Source organism: Pieris rapae, chromosome 16, assembly GCF_905147795.1.
Source record: "Pieris rapae chromosome 16, ilPieRapa1.1, whole genome shotgun sequence".
In the NCBI taxonomy this organism is placed as follows: Eukaryota; Metazoa; Arthropoda; class Insecta; order Lepidoptera; family Pieridae; genus Pieris; species Pieris rapae.
The window spans coordinates 10000001-10018401 of record NC_059524.1 but is presented as its reverse complement, the minus strand read 5'-3'; the positions used below and the strand labels follow the sequence as shown (position 1 = coordinate 10018401).

The 18401-nt window shown below is 35.4% G+C and overlaps 1 protein-coding gene across 1 annotated transcript; it reads right to left on the bottom strand.

Moving 5' to 3' along the window:
* Positions 1–13160: 13160 nt before the first annotated feature.
* LOC111001329 (chymotrypsin-1-like) lies at positions 13161–15123 on the bottom strand. Its single transcript, XM_045631783.1, has 5 exons — positions 15059–15123; positions 14048–14237; positions 13696–13942; positions 13421–13576; positions 13161–13307 (listed from the first exon to the last, which is right to left on the bottom strand). The coding sequence occupies exons 1-5, from the start codon at positions 15111–15113 to the stop codon at positions 13161–13163; spliced, it is 795 nt and encodes a 264-aa protein (XP_045487739.1). The 5' UTR covers positions 15114–15123.
* Between the last annotated feature and the right edge of the window lie 3278 nt (positions 15124–18401).

The following is an 18401-nucleotide window of genomic DNA, read 5'->3' as shown; positions in this document are numbered from 1 at the left end:
CAGAAGGCGTTTTTCCGAAATAATTCTAAATTTATTTTTGGCACAGCCAATTTCTCCCCATGTCTACTACTTACTACATTCGATTTAAATATATGTATATTTCTGTGTACGAACAGGGACATTTCTAATATATAAATACATGGAAGAGATAACACTTTGAGTCTCTTAAATAGAGGCACGCAACTATCGATGCAATTTGCTCCACAAATTGCTCTAATACATTTTTTTTGGGCCTTAAATACCCTATTCACTTCGACTGAATTTCCCCAAATTATAATTCCATATCTAATTATAGATGCAATATATGCATGATAAGCAGCTAATACCGCAGCATGGTTAACAGTTTCCCTTAGTCGTTTTAACACAAAAACAAAACGGTCTATTTTGTTCTGTAATTTTTCAATATGTGATTTCCAATTACAAAATTTATCTATCGTTATACCTAAAAATACACACTCGTTCATTATGTCCAGTTTATTGTGTTTATATTGTACGTCTATTAGTGTTTTAGAGTTATATGTCTGAAAATGAATTATGTTAGTTTTGGTCATGTTTATTTGTAGGTTATTTGAATTCATCCAGTTGATGGCGTCGTCTAGAGATTTAATTAAGTTGTTTTTTAAATCTTGGTCGTTTTTGCCTTTTATTATAAGTGTAGTGTCATCAGCAAATAGTATACAGTTCTGGTGTATAGCATCTGGGAGGTCATTTATGTATGTTAGAAAAAGTAGTGGGGCCAAAATACTGCCCTGAGGTGTTCCGTACTCATTTTTCTTATAGTTTTGGATCTATAGGTTTTTTGTTTTAGTTTACAAATCTTTGTTATTTCCACATATTGCATTCTATTTTCAAGGTAACTTTTCACCCAGTTATAGGCATTACCTCTTATTCCGTAGCATTCTAATTTTTTTAAAAGTCTTTCATGGCATACAAAGTCAAAAGCCTTTGTCATGTCTAAAAAGATGCAACCTACAAGCATTTTATGATTTAAGCATTCAGTAATTTGTTTAACTAGGGTAAAGCACGCAAGGGTAGTGGAACGATTTTTCCTGAAGCCAAATTGTTCTTTTTTTAGAATATCGTATGATAAAAAGAAATTCTCTATTTTATTATACATGACTTTTTCGAAAATTTTAGATAATATGGGAATTAAAGTTATTGGTCTATAATTAGTCATTTGTGTTTTTGCTCCTTTTTTATGTAATGGTTTGATAATTGATATTTTTAGTTTTTCAGGAAAGATCCCTTCTACTATCGATAGATTAATTATGTATGTCAGTGGATCAAGTAGGTATAATGCGCATGATTTAATTGTTTTGGTATCTAAATTATCGTATCCTGTAGATTTTGTATTTTTCAACGATGTAATAATTTTTAGTATATCCGTGTTATTTATGGGGGAAAGAAAAATACTTTTATGGTTTAGAGGGATTTTAGCTTCTGGCAAATTGTTTGTTTTATTTTTAGTAGGCAGTGAGGTAAAATAGTCATTAAAAAAGTTGCATATTTCATGCGGTGATTCATATGTTTTGTTATCGATATTAATTGCTTCTATTCCTGAATTAAATGTCATGTCTCGTGTATTAGTTTTAATTACATTCCAGGCTGCTCTAGTTTTGTTTTTTGCGGAATTTATGTATTCTGCATTATTAAGTTGATGGGATTTATGTATACATTTTTTTAAGATAGATGAGTATTTATTATATGCAGACTTATTTTGTTTTTTATTGTGCTTATTTAAATGATATTTTAGGTATAACGTTCTTTTTCTTATACAACATTTTTTTAGCGCTTTAGTAAAGAATCTATTTTTGATAGGCTTGCATGTATTTTTGATTTTTAAGATCGGAAAGCACAAATTGTAAAATAATGTTATAGTGTCATGGAAGTTGTCGAATGCTTCATTTGTTGTTGTGGAGCTGTATACGTCCGAGAAGGTAAGGCTTGATAGACACCTCATAAATGTATTAGTGTTTTCTCTATTGAGTTCTCGTCTGTATATATACCAGTACTTTGGGATATCTTTCAAGTTTTCGTTTTCTTCGAGTGTAAAAGTCAGCGATTGTGCGGTCTCATGGTCTGAAAGTGCCAAGTAGTGGAGGCTCGCTTGTGTGTCATTTATGTTACTTGCTATTAAGTCTAAGCAGGCGTTTTTACGTGTTGGGCGCTTTATATGATTTTGTAAATTATTATTTTGAAGAATAGAGATAAGTTCTCGGGAATTTTTATCATTTTTTAAAATATCAATGTTCCAGTCTCCACATAATATTAGTTTTTTGTTGCGTTTCCTGCATAGGTTACTTAAAAGTTGTTCTAAATTATATAAAAAAGGTGTTACATCTAACTTAGGAGTCCGGTAAATACATATTATTATTAAGTTGTATTTACTTATTTCAACGCCACAAAATTCGAATTGAAGAGGTATTGCGAGTCTAGGGTAACAAATTTCCTTGTATTTTAAATTGTTTTTTATTAAGACGCACGAACCTCCTCGGCGTTGGTTAGGCCGAGAAAATGAAGAGACTAATCTATAATTATTTATCTTAACGTTGGATTCACTACCTTGTTTAATAAAAGTTTCTGTGAAACATATGATGTCTACATTTCCTAAATTTCTTTGCAGGTCTATGATGGCTATATTAATCAGATCTTGTTTGTTAAGCAACCCTGCTATATTTTGATGGATGAGTCTTAATTTATTTTGCTTATTAGTTGCAACGAAAAAAATTCTCACCGGAAGGCTGGTTTTTATTTATAATATTGGTACTTGGCATTTTAAAAAAATTTGTTATTTTTAATTGTACAGTGCGAGTTGAGTTTGTGTGACTATGGATGGATTTATTGTTGAGATTTGTCTTATGCTGTGTATAATATCGAATGTACTCGATTTCCGCGTTTATCTTATCACATAAATTGAAGAGGTGTTTTGTATGAGAATAGGGTGTGTTTTTATCGTATTTCGAGTGGCGTATTTTTAAGTAGTGGCAATATTTATAATTAGATATTATAGATTCTAAATGAAAGTTAATTAATTTTACATTTAAGTGAGTATTATACTGTACATTTGTTATAAACACCTTTTGCTGTCGCAGTTGGTATAGCACATTACACAATTGTGCGATGAAGGCATAAGGCCGTTTATCATTTGCACCTATTACCAACATTACAATGTCCTTGGGCTTAATTATGGACTTATTAATCTCACCAATACAGCTACTAAGAATCTGTGCACTAGTAGCATTGGGCTTTATAAACGAAGTTATTTTGTAATTTTCCTTTTGCATATTTGATCTTGATTTTATTAGTTTATGTGTTAAGCCACAAGCTTGCTGATCCCCAAATATTATTATTTTGGGTTGATTTTCTATTGCTTGACCATTTACCGTCTTGACATTGTCGTTTTGAATATCTGATTTTGTTGTTCTTATAGTGACATCTATTGGCAGCTCCCTAATATTCTGATTGTGGTTTTCAATATTTGGTGGGAATTCTTGTATACTGCGCTTTTTAAGTTCTTTATATTTGGAAGGGCAGTGACTGCAGGCGGATTCTGCATTTTCTTGGTTTTGCTTTTGTGGTAATGTGTTGGCAGTAATATTATTGGAAGGTGAAGAATAATTTTGTTTTAGTTTATTTATAGTTTCCTTCTGTTGTATAATTTCAAGGCTTTTGGTGGAATTTTCAAGTGATAGGTTCTTAATTTTTTGATGTGCTGAATCTAATTCTAATTTTAATTTTTTTATTTGCTCCAGTAATTCGTAATGTTCATCTAAACCTCTCGTAGATATTTCTGGTAAACTTCTTGGATCAGATAAGTCATAGTTTGATTGAGCAGAACTAGATGAAATGTTTAGTGATTCAATAGATCTTCTTTGCTTTCTTCTTTTGGTAACATAGTCGTTTTCCATTATTAAAAAAAAAAAAAAATGAAAATATGATTAACAGACGTTTGGCTTGAACCGACGTGATTCGAACCAGGACACGTAATAGTAACCTATGTATCTGAGGTAAGTCGATAGTACCATTAGCCAACAGGCCTATTACGTATGCTTCGAAGTTAACTATTATATTTATATTTGTGTAAATTGCGTTGAAAAAACGTTAGAATTCAACTGACGTGAGTCACATCGAAGAACAAAGGATTCACTTAATTTTTAAGTTTCTTCACTTTTATTGCAGTTTACTAGTTTGTAGCACTTCACCGGTAAGGTTGTCACTTTTTTAGTTTGTAAATTGATTGGGAATTGTATTTTTAAGCAAAATATGGTTTTATGTAAAATGTTAGGGGCCAAACATTTTATTGTTAATATTGTCACTGTTTCATAAAGAAGTACTTGTTTAATATTACCATCACAAAGATAACTTTTACAAACTTCACTGATTAACTTTTTGATTGAAATAATGCAATGAAACTATTTATAAACAATAAAATACACGGAGCTATTGTTTACAGGCCAGCGCCATTTTGTTTTTCAATGTAATTTGTCTATGTCTATGTCTATGTCTACTATGTCGTTAGTGTTCTTAATCTCAGTACATAATGAGGGAAATTCAATATCCGGTATTTGGCACGAACAATCAGTGTCTTTTTGCTTGTTACGACGCGTTGGGTCAAATCTTTTTTTCCTCTTATTACAATGTTTGCAAATTTTACCTAATCTCATTCTTTTTCGGTCACTCCGTTGATCCACATCTGTGTCTAACTGGTTTAATGTGAATAACTTACTGCTTAATGAGAATAAAACAAAATGTTTAGATTTACAACTCATAACGTAAAGCGAGATATTGGTAACCTGAAAGTTAAGGACAGTGAACTAAACTTAGTTGACAAAACTTTTTTCCTAGGCATAACAAGAGATAGTAAGCTCCAGTGGGGCCCACACATAGAGACTCTTTCGAATAGGCTGAGCTCTGCAGCATATGCAGTAAAGAAAATCCGACAGCTTACTGATAAGGATACGGCTAAAATTGTGTACCATAGCTACTTTCACAGCATTATGTCGTACGGTATTCTACTGTGGGGTGCTGCTGCAGAGGTTCAATCCATATTTGTGTTGCAGAAGCGGGCTGTTCGGGGTATTTGTTGTGTTTTGGTACGGAATAGATTTATATATTTAGAACTAAATATTATGACATTATCCGGTCAATATATTCTTGAAGCCTTGTTGTATGTACAAAAAAACTTGAAACGATTTTAAAACAAATGGTGACTTTCACCAGTATAATACGCGTAATAGAACTAATTTGAGTGTGCGACCAACCAGGCCCCAGAAGATAAACCACTCCTTATATGGAAATTGTATTCGTTTTTACAACAAACCCCCAAGCGAAATTAGAGAACTGTCACTAAATAAATTCAAAGCCCTTGTTAAAAGTAAATTAATTAATAAAGCCTTTTATAAATGTGACGAATACCTAAGTGATCCTAATCCTTGGGATTGATTTGCTCCAGTTCAAACAATTTGTATTAAAAACTTGGCGATTGAAAAGAGTGGCGGAAAGTTTCTTGCCAGTTCTTCTTACCCGCTCTACGCCCTTGACTTGCGAACTGGTGGTAAATGTAAATTTACGATTAATTTAATTTGTTTTCCTTGACGTTCATAAGTGTTTACCTAAATGAATAAAGATATTATGACTATGACTATGACTATGACACTGGACTCGTCCAGTTTAGAAAATCTATTTTCTACTACAATATTACACGCAACCTCGGTATCCGGGGGCTCGTTCATTTTTTCGCCTGATTCCAGGCCTTGAGGAAAGAGTATAAAAACTTACCAAATACTGAAGAATATATACACAAATTAAAAAAATAAACAATAAAGTTAAACATACAATTATATACAAATTGATCTTTTATATCAATTAAATTTATAAATTTTACTAAAAAACAAAACTCCCGCCACGACCAACGTATACTAATAGTTACTTAAATTTACTTTAACAATGTACAGGTAAAAAAATTGCAAGGTGGCTTATTAGAACATACTAATTTAACATCTGCCTATAGATAAAGATGATATTCATATTATGAAGATTCTAAATAATAGTGGTTAAAGTTCTATTTTGTTGTCTTCTTGCCAGCTACCAAGTCGGCAGATTGGGACGGGATGCGGTCTTTCTTTGCGTCCTACCCTTGGGGGCCTATTTGCTTTTCGTCTGAAGCTCCAGATTCCGTCGCTGCCTCTGTCGCCGAAGTGGTTCTGCAGGGAATGGAACTCTTTATTCCTTTTTCTGCGGTGCCGATCGGTGGCAAGTCTCAGCCCTGGTTTAAGCGTTCTTGCAAGGCAGCCTCGGGTCGAACGCGAGAATGCTTTAAGGCATGGGCAGAAGCGGCGAAATCTCGTGATGCTAATACCAGCGAACTCAAAAAAGCATATAACTCAGCCTCCAGGTCCTTCAAACGGGAAATCACTAAAGCAAAGTCAGAGCACATTGCCAGATTTGGCGAGAGATTGGCCCAACTCCCTTCGGGGACTCGAGCCTTCTGGTCTCTAGCCAAAGCTGTCCAAGGGAATTTTTGTCAGCCCTCCATTCCACCATTGTACAGGGAGGATGACTCGCTGGCCCACACTGCGAAGGAGAAGGCCGACCTTTTAGGCTGTCTCTTCGCGTCCAACTCGACTTTGGATGACCGAGGGAGATCACCACCGAGCATTTCACGGTGTGATTCTTCGATGCCGGAAGTTACATTCCGGCAACGTGCTGTCCGTAAAGCATTATCTTCCTTGGACATACATAAGTCGAGCGGGCCGGATGGTATTCCTCCAATTGTGCTGCGTACTTGTGCTCCTGAGTTGGCTCCGGTCTTAACGCGCCTTTTCCGGTACCTGTACTCGCTTGGCACTGTCCCGGAGTGCTGGAAGATCGCTTCGATACATCCGATCCCTAAAAAAGGCGATCGCTCTGATCCGTCAAACTATCGCCCAATAGCGATAACCTCCTTGTTCTCCAAAATAATGGAATCCATTATTAATTGCCAGCTCCTCGAGTATCTGGAGGGCCACCAGCTGATAAGTGACTCTCAGTACGGCTTTCGTCGTGGTCGTTCGGCTGGTGACCTTCTTGTATACCTTACGCATAGATGGGCGGAGGCAATTGAGTCCAAGGGGGAGGCTCTAGTGGTTAGTTTGGACATAGCGAAAGCCTTCGATCGGGTGTGGCACAGAGCACTGCTCTCGAAGCTTCCAGCCTATGGGCTTCCCGAGAAATTATGCGATTGGATCTCCAGCTTTCTGGCCGATCGGAGCATCAAGGTCGTCATCGATGGAGCATGTTCCGACCTTAAACCCGTGAACGCTGGGGTCCCACAAGGCTGTGTTTTATCCCCGACCCTGTTTCTTCTGCATATCAATGATATGTTGCAACTTAGCAACATTCACTGCTATGCGGATGACAGCACTGGGGACACTCTTTACACTGGCCGGGCAAGTATTTCTCGGGCAGATGTCGATGAGTACCGGAACAAACTTGTGTCTGAAGTAGAAACCCTACTACGTGGAGTCTCCGACTGGGGCAGACTAAACCTAGTCCAATTTAACCCCAAAAAGACACAAGTTTGCGCGTTTTCCGCTAAAAAAACACCCTTTGTCGCTACTCCTCTTTTCGAAAACACTCTCCTTAAAGCCACAGCTAGCATTGGAATACTTGGCGTTGACATATCGAACGACGTTCAGTTTCGCGGTCACTTGGAGGGAAAGGCAAAATTAGCCTCCAAAAAGCTTGGTGTGCTCAGCAGGGCGAGACGGTACTTCACTCCGGGCCACCGCTTGCAACTATATAAAGCTCAAAATCGGCCCCACATGGAGTACTGTTCCCACCTTTGGGCGGGAGCTCCCCAGTACCAGCTTCTTCCACTTGACCGTATTCAACGAAGAGCGGTTCGAATCGTTGACGACCAAAATCTCTCCAAGCGGCTTGATCCTTTGGCGTTGCGTAGAGATGTGGGGTCTCTCTGCATCTTCTACCGCATTTACCATGGAGAATGTTCAGAGGAGTTGTTCGGATTAATACCTGCAGCTGAGTTTCATCATCGGACGTCGAGGCAGAATACGAAATTCCACCCGTATCACCTCGACGTCCGCCGTTCCATAACTGCGCGTTTTTCCAGGCAGTTTTTGCCGCGCACCACCACTCTGTGGAACCAGCTGCCAACTGAAGTATTTCCGAACCAATTCGACTTAGGGTCCTTCAAGAAAAGAGCGTACCAATTCTTAAAAGGCCGGCAACGCACTCGCGAGCCTTCTGGCATTGAGGGTGTCCATGGGCGGCGGTATCACTTAACATCAGGTGAGCCTCCTGTCCGTTTGCCCCCTGTTCTATAAAAAAAAAAAAAAGGTTACCCTCATTCTTCCATCTGTTATCTGTTATTTTTCTATCTAACCTCTTACTATGTCATATATTGTAGTTTTGTAGTAGCTATTTTATGAATAAAGAATGTCAAGTAGATTCATTTTATAAGCCTAGGCCTTTCTTAGGTCTACAAGTTATTAACAAAACTGGAACAATGCTATTTGGCATACAAATATGTTAATTGAATGGTAAATACATCTTCAAAGACCAATATTGTTTGATTGCGAGTCAAATTTTACCGTCTAATTATTATTGATAATGAAATTGATTGTTGCATGATGTTACCTATAGGTTCATTAAGTTGGTATCGTATTGCAAGCTCCCACCATGAGTGCATTTAGCCAATCAAACAAATAAAATTTTGAATGTTCATTATTAGTGAATTTAGGTTTTAATTAAGATCTTATAGTTCACTACTGGAAAGTAAATTACCTGGTCAAACATTGTTTCCTTTGCAAGTTATTTGTAAAACAACAACACTAGTGTTCCAAGTAAGGGCCTTCAAAACTAAACTCAAGTTTTAATTAGACATTATACCTATAACCTATATAACTTTGAACTTACACATGTGATGTGTTATTTCACTGGTAAGTTGGGTTTATTATTAGGTCCTTACATATACCTAAATTGGTCTTACTGGCCACTTTGACAAATATCTCTTATCTGTTTAGGAGTTCCAAATACAATTTTTTTACAGACCCCTGCTGCCTGCATTTGCTTTTCGCTAACCATGAATCATTTCATTTTTCCGTTTTAATTTTCTTTCTTTGCGTCTCTATATAATAAATATCGCGTTAATTATCAGTACCAGTTCCATCGTGGCACCAGTGCTGTAGAAATGGCTCGAAGGATTAATAAAGTATAGGGCAGCGGTGTTCAAATAAAACACTGCGTTTTTGCTACAAAATAACTGGTTTTCCAACGTTTTCGTTCGATAGGTTAACAAAGAATTGAAGGTTATTGTGGAAGTGGATCCATCTCTTACTACGTCTGAGTTAGCTACAGGCTGCAGGTGGTGAGTCGAGGGAAGATTGAACGGTTTTTTGATGAGATGAGCAGAGTTGTGTTTGAACCTCTTGTAGAACAATAAATATTATACCTCTTCTACCATATCAATAAAATATTGTTAAATCTGTTCCAAAGCAGAGAAAATTTGTAAATAAAACAAAGACTACAAAATAAGGTAAAGATGAAATCGTGACGGAGAAAGATTTAATTTTATTTCTAAAGTCGTTAATATTATTAATGTGAGATGTCGTCAAGGGTTTAAAGTTCATAGCTTCTAGTGACTTGAAAACCCACAGCCGGCTTAAGTGAAAAAATACCTTTATTTAACAAAGATACAGCTAATTGTTTGTTTTTTATATATTCTCCAACAGGGAACGATTGAAACAAACGTTCTCAAACTTTTGCCGTCTCAGTCTTTAAAACACTCACGAATACCGATGTTGCACGTAACGATTTCCGAACGTGGCTACAAGCATTGTGGGTTGGTTTTTAAAATCGGTCGCACGGATTTGATGATACTGAGTATGCTAGAGTCTTGGAGGGGCTTTGATTGGTTGGAGGACCTCCGGGTGATTTTGAGTAATTTTTGCTGCTGGAGTTGCGTCTATGTATTTGATTTTTTTAAAATATTTTGTGCAATATATTGAAATTTGTAAACAATTCGATATTTTCTATTGGTTACCAGAAATGTGAAATTCTGCATAAAATTCGGTTTTTTAATTAATCGATTGTTTTTATTTATCTATTATTTCCTTATTTTTTAATGTTAAAGTTATAGAATAATCAACATTGAAATAAACCTAATTTCGTGTTGATAGATTTGAGGTGAAATCCCTATTAACCTAGTATAAACGCAAACCGCCAGCTATAACTATATCTACACCCTTCACCCTGGGTTGAGCCCCGCAACCCCCAATTCGTGTGACTGATTTCTAAACCTAAGTAAAAATTTCGATGATATTAGAAATATTATGGCTTATCATTGCATATTCCGTAATGCACCTATACATAATCCCGTGGAAGTATCTACTAGGTACGTTGCCAATTTATTTCCTGCTAAGTTACACAACAACTGAATTTTTGTATGAGACTTGGGAACGGAGTCAGATCATTATCAGATTACCCCATTTTTTTTGGGTAAACAAGGAAAGTTGAGTTATTTCGTAAATTACTAAACATTGCCGTATTGATGTGATTTCGTAACTAAGAACAAATAGCTATAATTTTCCAATGAAACAGTCGGACCTATCTTGTAATTAAAGTTACAGTATACGGGTTAAGATTAAATCACTTGAAGATTTTACCAAAAAATCACGACGCAGAAATTATACAAATTTACGCACTCTGGGCGGCTAATTTCGACTATGGTTGGGAACATTAGAAACTGGCGGTTTAAATAAAAAGGCAGCACCCCAAAAAATATGTTAAGTTTTTTGTTTTAGACTTGGGCCCCCCCCCACTTACGCTATTATTATTTTCTTACATAGCCAAGTTCACATTTCAAAGCTTGTCACGCTCGCTTACTTTTCATTGCTTGTGGCGGCATCCATGCGTCGGGTTGTCTCTCTCCCCAAAATGTGGCGAGGGGGCCGATGGCTATGCGTCATACTCGTGAACGTGACAAATATTTGTTTTTAATTTATTTTATATTTTTAATTTACTTAAGATTTCATGTGGAACATGGTGTGATGGTTTCAGCTCTTTAAAAACAAAAATCTTGGCGATTATAAAGAGTGGCCGACAGTTTTTTGCCAGTTCTTTTATTCCGATCCGCCCTTGATTAGAGAACTGGCAGTAAATGTAAGAATAAAGGCAATTCATAAATAATTATTTTTTGACTGTGACTGACACAGGTTATTTCACCAGTGGGCGATGAGACGTGATGACGATGAATGATAACGAGTCGTCACGTTCGGACGCCGGCGAGCAATAACTATAATATATTATGCGAAGAATACAAATGATGTTAAATGGTTCTGGGATATAAATTTGAGATAGCAAACTCATCATTTATCACATTTACATAAATCGTAACCAAATAAAAGTTAATTGGCTATTTGATGTAACAATATCTCTGAACATGACTGCTTGCCGAGTTTTTTTAAAAGTTTATTTTTTCCGTTAATATAGTTTCTATTTCTATTTTTGTAGACATACATAAAATATTATGTATGTCTACAAAAATAGTGACAAGTATACTAGATAGAATATACGCACAATGTCAAATCTCAGAACTAACGCAGGCTGCAATTTCCCCGTACTGGACTGTCTAAAGTTAGTAATTTTTTTTTTGGGAAAAGGGATACTCTTCTTTAATAAAATCCCAGAGGCTCTTTTATCCCTGCCTTTTATTAAATTTAAGAAATGTATTAAAGAAAAGCTGTGTAAAAAGGCTTACTATAAAGTTAGTGATTATCTTGTTGATAAAAGGACCTGGGACTAGTGCTGGGCGGGCTACTTGTAATTAATTTGCTATGTTTGTTTTAAATATTGTAGAATTGTTTGATGATTTGCTTTTTTTTTAAAAGAGTATCGAGAGTTTTTACGCCTGTTTTTTCTTTCGGCCACCCGATTTGTTGTCTTCTTTGCCGATGACTAGGAATGCCAACAGGCTCGAATTTAATGACGTAGAATAAGTGATGCCATGATCTTATGTTCCAAAATAAACGAATTTTCTTTTTCTTTTATTTTTTCTTTTATGGGATTTCATTTTGAAGTTATACTGACACGCGGCAGCCGAACCGGCGCATATTATTTTACCGAAGGAAGGGAGCATCATGGATATAGTTTCCGGATACCCAGAACCATACACTACCCATAATCATCATATACAATTAAATTATAAAATATTTAATTGTCTTTATAATGTAAAAATAAATAAAATTATTATTCTCCTAAAAAGTACGAAAGCTTAGTTTAATTAGGTCTGCAAACTAATTGTAAACCTGAGAAAATACAGACATGCAATGAATTTAGCGTAGTTATTTCGAGAGTTTGACAACTTTTAATGAATCATCGAAAGCAGTGCGCAGCGACAGAACTTACGCGTGCTCTCGACTTCAGACGATTTGTACTATGTACAATAGATTTCAGTGGCAGTGGCAAGTATTTATTTTAGTAAATTAGTTAATAATATATACCAAGTTAAGGACAATCACGACAAACAATCCTGTTTTACGACCCCGTTTCAAATGTCAAATATGCCACTATTTAGGTCACTGTAGGTACATTGTATGTGTAACTACATGTGCCAAATTGTAGGCTAAAGCAAAGTCGTGAAAGGATCTTCCCACGTGATCGGTGGTTTTAAATCGCCAAGTATCACGATTTCAGTGGTAGGCACCCGTTCGAACAGGGAATCTGTAGCTATTTGACGTACACGCAAACAATGTTCGTTAAATACTGTCGTACACATGTTTCTTCAACTCAATAACTGCCTAATACAAATTAATCTAGCCCTCTGCAGCATAAAATTTAAGTAATTTGGATTTAAGATAAATTGTAAAGTATGAAAGCATGTCGTGTGTTTCAGCTGATGATATATAACTCATTTTATTATAGTAACTCCAATATTTGATCTTTCTATATTTAGGAAACATGATAAAAACAAGGATGCCAAGACTTAGAATCTTTTAGTTTTTAAAGATATTATTTTGTTTACGGTTCGTTCAGAGGGCCCTTTTATTGTTATTAAATGTTTTTGGTTATTTTGATAAGACGCAATTTAGCGATTGCAACTTAATAAAACACATGTAATAATTTTTACGACAAAATTTAAAACAATTTATGAAATACAACACTCAGGGTGATTTAGTATTTTCTTTTATCCAGGAGTTGTAATGGTACGTGTTGGCGTACGTGTCAGGGAAATTGTTGGCGCAGGGCCAGTTGAAGGACACGATACCGGCCGAGGTGCCGTTGCACACCAAGCTGCCGCCTGAGTCACCCTGAAAATTTCCAATTACTAACATTGCACACGGATTATTTGTATAGTTAAAATGTCGTTATTGTTCTATAATTCATAATAATTATAAACTGCTGAAAAACTCGTTATACTCACTTGGCATGTTCCTTCTCCACGTTTGTTAAGGGTACACATCTGGCTGGAATTTATCGTCACTGGGGAGCGTCCTTCAAAATATTTATTACACTGTTCGCCGGTTAAAGTGTTCACATATAGATACTGTAGTTTATCGGGCTGTGGCCGCCTATAGCCCTTAAAAGTATACAAATCAACTATGAATTAAATTGATTTAAAAATAAATGTTCACCAATAACAATTATTTATATAATATCCAATCTTAGAAACATTTATCTCCTAAATTGTTTACTCACAAGGTAACCCCAGCCGCTCAGTAAACACGACAATCCAGCCTTGATATCCTGTGTGGGTAATGGCAGGGGCTGAACTTTTTCGTTGAATTCGATGGCCTCTTTCGTACTTATAACAGCAATATCGTTGTTGAATTTATTTGGCTTGTTATGTTCTTGGTGAGGAATTACTTTGCTTATTTCATACTTTGTGCCACCTTTCGTTCTCGATACTGTACCTACTACAGCGAAAAATTCTGATGGTTTAAGACTGGAAAAGAATTAACTTATTAAATATAATATCAACTGGCCAGACAAAAAACTGCAGCCTCATATACTCTTAAATCGACGCAGTTATCACAATACGTATTATTACTTTTTGACACAATGGGCAGCTGTCAGTATCCATCTGTCGAAGATGACAGCACCACCGCAGAAAGTCGTGCCATCTTTTCGTTTTAGAGCGGTTTGGTGTGGCACAAACTTTTCTGGAGCGTCTTTTCCACCCACCACTCGGGTGTCGGGCTCTTGCCCTCCAGATGTAGAGGCGAAACCTTCAGCATCGCCTACAATAAACGGCACTTTTCTTAATGAGTAAATAAATAAGGAAATGATATTTCACTCGAAACGGGCCTACAGTTCAAACTATTTCCATTAAAAAAAGATTTATTTATTTACTTATATATACATTCTAAAACAATGTGTACGCTAAATACAAGAAAATATGACATCACAAATTTAACACACACATACCTACATATCAATTAAATTAGAACCTAAGCAATATATCAAAGGAACAAAAGAAACGGTCACAAAATAAACAAAAACAAAACAAAATCAAATTTCTAATAATATAAATAATAAATTAAACTAAAAAGATAAAAATAACAGTCATAAAATTCAAACTTAAACCACATTAAGATTTAAGAGCCTGCAAAACAAAGTTACGGAATGTTGGTAGACTGTTGTAAAACACATCAATATATTTTTCATCAATGTTTGTAATAAAGTTGTAAGAGCAAGATAGCCTATTCACTGGACCATTAAAACTAGCAGATAAGCGAGCCGCAGGTACGTAAGTTACTCTAACATTACAAAGAAAGGAAAACTTTGTAAGAAGATTAGTGTGGATATTAAAGTTAAATATTTTATATAAATAAATAAATAGTCCAAACGAGCCTCGTACGTTTGCAATACACCACGCAAGTGTAGACGATTGCAAAGCTTTCTAAGGAACCGGTTTTTATCAGTTTCAATAGAATTTATGTGCATTTTGTAATGTGGTGCCCAGATTACAGTAGCATACTCTAAAATACTACGGACAAGAAATTTATAAAGAGCAACTTTTAGAGACTTTTATTAATAAGAAAATAAAAAAACAACTTACCCTGTACGCCCCATGCTACTAACAGTAGAATAAAGGATATCTTTGAGACGCCCATCGTCAATGATGCTTCTGTAGTGAATACACACGTTCATGTAATGTCCTTTTATATATTTATCGGCGCAAATTTATATATTGTTACGAAAAATATTAATAATGTTTGGGATTCATATTTTATGATAGTCTGTAGTAATTTTATATTCTTTATTATTTATGTTACAGCAATGGCGTGTTAGTGTCAGCTGCCACTGTCATTATCATTTAATGACATCGAAGTCAAATCTCTTTAAAACCGTTAATATGACTAGTTCATTTAACTTGTCAATGTTGCTAGATCTTATAATTAATCACTATTCAATGATCGATAATAATTCTGACTCCATAGTCATAATTATTATTATGGAAAGTTATTTATCATAATTTTAAATATTGGAGACTAGATAACAATAAATATTAAAGTAATCTTTGACACTCGTTCTTATGACTCTGTTTGACTCTGTGGTCTATTCGGGTTCGGTCGTGGAACGAGTACCCGAAATGTTACGAAGCTTGTTTATTACAAATTCTGGTTGTTATAAATACAGGAACTGATTGGTGCGAGCCTCAGCTAACGATAAATTAAAAGCCGCCCGCGCGGCCAATAATAATAGCAGTAGCAATAGACAGATTAGGGTAAAAAACCGCCTTCACCGGGGAAGGCGAGGACCTTTACTTCGCACTTCGCTCACTCCAGTGAGCTTCCGTCCTGCCCTTCAGGCGATTGACCCCCCCGCGACGGCCCAAGCCGAGGTTCGAGTCTCACAGGAGACGCCCTTGCGCGAGTCGCGGGAAACCCCCCCTTTCCGGCTGAGCTAAGCTCGCCAAACAGCCCGTGCTGAGCTGTAAAGGCCCTTAAGGCCAACAGCGAGATTCCATTCCAAAAAAAAAAAAAAAAAAAAATGCGAGCCTCAGTTCGATTGAGCGGTCGAACCAAGCAGAAGCCTTTAAAGTGTAGACTCTAATGTCGAAATTAAATGGCAGATGCCAACAAACTAATCTATGACACCAGTATTACTGACGTCATTATCTTCAATAATTTAATGACAGCTTTAATTAATCTGGATTCGTTATTTACAGGTGCTTCGCGCCGACATATTCGTAATGTAAATAATTTTTAGGAATAAATTACTAAAATTTTATGAGTTTAAATGACAAATACCAAAAAACTACAATTAGTCAAACGATAACAAAAATTAATTAAAATAAATTATTTTTGTTATCGACTGACAAACAAGTGGCTTAATTATTACCATGCCGTCAGCACTAATTATTATTAGTAAAGTATGATTTCAATGAAATAAGGATCAGAGAAGTTGAATAAAGATATGATAGATTTTTTAAAATTATGTCTAGTCTATATAATATAAAAATGAATCGCAAAATGTGTTGGTAAGCACATAACTCAACATCGCCTGGACCAATTTGGCCAATTTTTTTCAATGTTCCTTGAAGTTCAAGGAAGGTTTTCACGGCGAGAAAAATTAGAATAATTGCCGGTAAAAACATAAAAACAGCCCTTTTCTTTTTCCCATACAATTTGAGCTTTATATCTATTTATAAAAAGTTCATATTAAATTACAAGCACTCACTGTTGTCTAAGCAATGTAGGTTTGTTCCTAACGTCAAAGATCATATCTGTCAAATCAGTTTACGTGTGTGCGTTGTAGCAGAGAATACATCGTTGGAAGAGTTTAATTTCGCGGTCAGAAACTCGCGTTTCTTATGAATTACTTTCGATCAGTCAAATACAAACCACGTTATCAAAAATGATTAATTTTTAAAGTAAAACTTTTTTAGGCGTGACTAGGCAGTAACTCGGATTTTTTCTGACGGAAGTAACGTAGTTTCCGCTATTTACAAATAATAACGATAGCGTGTTTTATAAGTATGTCAGCGCCAGCTAGTGGTGCATTATTTGAACTGGTTTAAGTTATGGGATGTTCTATATTTATAAATCACAACCCATTTTATCTTTGTTAAATTGATATATTTCTTCACAAACAACGGTAATTAATTTATATTCTAATAGAAACGCTCAAAGGAAAAAATACATGCTCACTCGTCTTAAAAGTCTATTCTGAGTGACGTCTGTTTTCTTCTTTTCTTAGTGTCCTGTATTTATATTGCCACATACATCAAAATCGTATAGAAAATACTACACCATATAGTATGTACATTTTAGTGCGTATCTACGATACGCTACAAAGTCAGTTTCTTGGTAGTGATTATTTTGGATAGCATTCACTCGTTTTATTTGATACTGATTCTTGTAAATATGTTATTATTAGTATATTTATATTTAAAATGAAAATCCATACTAGTAACAAGTGTACATATTAAAATTCCACTAAAGGTTCCCATCCTAGCATGCTTGATCATTTCAGTGAAAAGGTTACACGCACACACTTTTTTTTTAATATTACAATTTTACATATGTACATAGAACATTGGTACGGCTTAAAGGTGGACAACGGTTTGAAAATGACAAGGAACTTCAGAATGCCGTTGAAAACTGGTTCAACTCTCAGGCGGCGAGCTTCTATGCAGATTGGTTAAGGAAGTTGGTGAAGCGGTACGAAAAATGCTTAGAAATAAACGGCGATTATGTGGAAAAGTGAAAATGATTAGTAGGAAACTAAATGTGCTCTTCTATTCCTATTTCATATAGTTATAATTTTTGTATGATAAAACGGCCATTATTTTTTGAATATGCCTCGTACATGTTGAAACAATGGGCAGCTGTCAGTATGAGATATTATAATTCAAAAAAACAAAAAGTCTTTATCTTCTTATTGTGTTGAAATTATATAAAGAAATAGTTACACTACTAATTAGTTTCTAAAGTACGTCAAGGCTTGGTAAAAAAATTACTTTAATTATATTTTCAATTGTATCCACCCAATAAGTACATGGCAAAATAAAATAATTATCTATTAATTGAGTAGAAAATTAACCAACAGCTAATAGGTTTTTTGCTGCTGGGTGAACAATTAATATCATTAACTATTTCATTTAATTTCAGTTTTACATAATTATATCTAAGTCTAAATCTTGTTTATTTATTTCCTTTAGCAGATTTTCATCATTGCCTGATTGCTCTTGGAGTTCGAAGCCGCCTGTCTTTAGTAGGTGGTAATATCGTTAAAAAATTGCTTTCGTTCTGAAACTGATTTACATCTAGAAAGATGCGACGGGATACTCTCCTCCTTCATCGTGTGCTACGTTCAAAGTTCGAACTGCAACGTAAGGGGCGGACGCAGTACCAAGAGTTACACGTAAAAGGTGAAGATGCTGTAAATCTTCTGTA